Here is a 3,226-nt window from a genome sequence, read left to right as displayed (position 1 = left end):
AGAGTGAACTGTGTGAAATGTTACTTAATCTCAACAAAACTACTGTTGTTTAACTTTTTATTTTATATCAGAGAATAGCTGATTAACAATGCTGTGTTATTTTCATGTGTACATCACAGCGATTCCGCTATGCATATGCATGTATCTATCCTTTTTCAAATTGATTTCCCATTTAGATTGTAAAGCTATTATTTAAATTGAAGCTGATAAAAATCTAATGATCAAATAATTCACAATATAATTTTAGATCATTTCATCAGATTTTTAAAATTTATTTATTTTAACTGGAGGGTAATTGCTTTGCAATGTTGTGATGGTCTTTGCCATACATCAACATGAATCGGCCACAGGTATACCTGAGTCCCCACCATCCTGAACACCCCTCCCACCTCCCCTGCCACCCTATCCCTCCGGGTTGTCCCAGAGCCTGGGCTTTGGGGGCCCTGCTGCATGCATGGAGCTTGCGCTGCTCATCTGTGTTACCTACGGGAATGCACATGTTTCAGGGCTCTCCTCTCAAGTCACCCTACGCTTGCTAACTGCCTCTATCTGGAAGGAAAGTCAATACAGGAACCCCTTAATGGAAAAAGTTTCCTCAGCGCCAAGACAGGACGTGGTTGGAGTCCCATCTGCAGTTTGAGTACTGGGAACAGGTTCCCTGGGTGCACTGTGCCTCACAGCACAGAGGTAGGTGGTCGAGTCACTGTGCTGAGAAGTTGCAATGTATAAAGCACTGTGTCTTGATGATTTATCCAATGAGACTGTAATTCTTCCACTTGCTTTCTCTTTCTGGTTCGCCTGAATTGACAATAGAGATGTGAGCCCTTTCCTGGGATCCTGCCTGAACCACTGAAGGAAGTACAGAGCGCCGTCGGTGTAACTGCAGTTGAGAACCAAGCTGTCTCCCTCTCTCACGCTCAGAGCTTCAGGACTCTGACTCACGTCCTGTTTACTGCTCACCCCTGTTCAGAAAGAGAAAACAGAGACAGGCTGGTTAGCGGCTGATTATTCTTTGGAAACTAATTTTAAGTTTACTTTTTCGCTCTCCACAGGAACTCCCAGAAACCACGCAGGTACAGCTCCCTGACTTTCTCTCTTCCCTGGAGAGGAATATCCAGGAGTTGCCCATTCTTTGCCTGTTTCCAAATCCCTCTAACTCACAGTCTAGTTGTAACCAAAGGATGAGCAGGCTCAGGGATGTGTCCATTCCTCTGTCACGTAGACTCACTGAGAACTGAACTCTTGTGTCTGTAAGACGTTCGAGGACTCACAGGATAAAAGATATGCTTTGCTGCCTCTTGTGTCCAAAAGTTTCTACAGGAAACAGCGTCAGCCCAGCCAATCAGAGCAAGTCACACAGGCAGGGAGGAGGACAGCGCCAGAAGCCCAGCTGCCAAGAGTGGGAGGTTGCCATGGAAACACCATCATCTCAGGACCAAGCCCAGCCTTGCCAGAGAACTGCTCATCTCTTTCCCTCCTCTTTTTCTCCTCCTGGGGAAAACAATTTTTAACACATCAGATTTGTAGAATGTGGCTAAGTATGTACTTAGAGGGATTTCTCTGACGGCTCAAACAGTAAAGAATCTGCCTGCAATGCAGGAGACCCAAGTTTGATCCCTGGGTGGGGAAGATCCCTGGAGATAGGAATGACAATCCACTCCAGTATTCCTGCCTGGAAAATTCCATGGACAGAGGAGCCTGGTGGGCTACAGTCCATGGGGTGGCAAAGACTCAGACACTACTGAGTAACCAATACACAGAGGAACCTAGGGAGAAATGTAAGCATAAATGCTTATGTTAGAAAAGAAGAAATCGTAAGTTTTACTGCACAGCTGCAGCTGAACCTCTTCAGATTCCTGTAACTGCTCCCTCCTCTTGCCACCTCAATTCTTAAGAATTGTTTTCTTTAATTCACATTTTCTTAAAATCCCTTTCTATCATTTCTCAGCCATCAGGTTGCAAAAAGAGTTAAGAATCATAATATTCACATTCAATGTGTGTGATGAATCAGGAGGAAATGGGCACTTTCACATCCTATAACTGAAGTATAAGCTAAATAAGATTCATAGGTGCTATTTACATATCATTGGCCAGAAATTCCACTTGTCTGAGAATTTTTTAGGAAATAGCCTTATAAATACATTATAAAATTGCATATTGTATGCAGCAAGGATATTTAAATATCCTTCAATTCAAATATTCAATATGTTATGATAGATCTGTATTATAATATACTATACAGTTGTCAAAGGAGGAGGCGATGGCACCCCACTCCAGTACTCTTGTCTGGAAAATCCCATGGACGGAGGAGCCTTGTAGGCTGCGGCCCATGGGGTTGCAAAGAGTCGGACATGACTGAGTGACTTCCCTTTCACTCTTTCCTTTCATGCATTGGAGAAGGAAATGGCAACCCACTCCAGTGTTCTTGCCTGGAGAATCCCAGCGATGGGGGAGCCTGATGGGCTGCCGTCTATGGGGTCACACAGAGTTGGACACGACTGAAGTGACTTAGCAGTAGCAGCATACAGTTGTTAAAAGAGTAAGTAGACTTATTTCTGACTGGCAAAGATTTTTTGGACTTATTCAAACTGGTTATTTACATTTTAAATTAATTCTTGTTGGAGTATAACTGATTTACAATGTTATGTTACTTTCTGCTATACAGCAGAATATTTTTGAACTGTTTAACTCTGGAGATTTTATTTTTTAATTCTCATTTTATGTTGCCTGCAGCATTTATCTTAGAAATCCCTTCATCTTTAAACATGTTTAAGGCTCAGTTGCACTCATCTCACACACTAGTAAAGTAATGCTCAAAATTTTCCAAGCCAGACTTCAGCAATACGTGAACTGTGAACTTTCAGATGTTCAAGCTGGTTTTAGAAAATGCAGAGGAACCAGAGATCAAATTGCCAACATCTGCTGGATCATCGAAAAAGCAAAAGAGTTCCAGAAAAACATCTATTTCTGCTTTATTGACTATGACAAAGCCTTTGACTGTGTGGATCGCAATAAACTATGGAAAAATTCTTCAAGAGATGGGAATACCAGACCACCTGATCTGCCTCTTGAGAAACCTATATGCAGGTCAGGAAGCAACAGTTAGAACTGGACATAGAACAACAGACTGGTTCCAAATAGGAAAAGGAGTACATCAAGGCTGTATATTGTCACCCTGCTTATTTAACTTATATGCAGAGTACATCATGAGAAACACTGGACTGGA

The 3,226-nt window shown here is 42.4% G+C and overlaps 1 gene segment (V, D, J or C); it reads right to left on the bottom strand.

The window, feature by feature from the left end:
• Positions 1-678: 678 nt before the first annotated feature.
• Positions 679-1,259, bottom strand: LOC108635466 (the record flags this gene model as incomplete). The annotated part of the segment is given in 2 exon segments: positions 679-962; positions 1,162-1,259. Coding segments are annotated over 2 exon segments (330 nt in total), but the record flags the coding sequence as incomplete, so codon positions are not given.
• Between the last annotated feature and the right edge of the window lie 1,967 nt (positions 1,260-3,226).

This window comes from Capra hircus, unplaced genomic scaffold, assembly GCF_001704415.2.
Source record: "Capra hircus breed San Clemente unplaced genomic scaffold, ASM170441v1, whole genome shotgun sequence".
In the NCBI taxonomy this organism is placed as follows: Eukaryota; Metazoa; Chordata; class Mammalia; order Artiodactyla; family Bovidae; genus Capra; species Capra hircus.
Note: the sequence above shows the minus strand (reverse complement) of the source record. Positions and strands in the feature narration are given on the sequence as shown.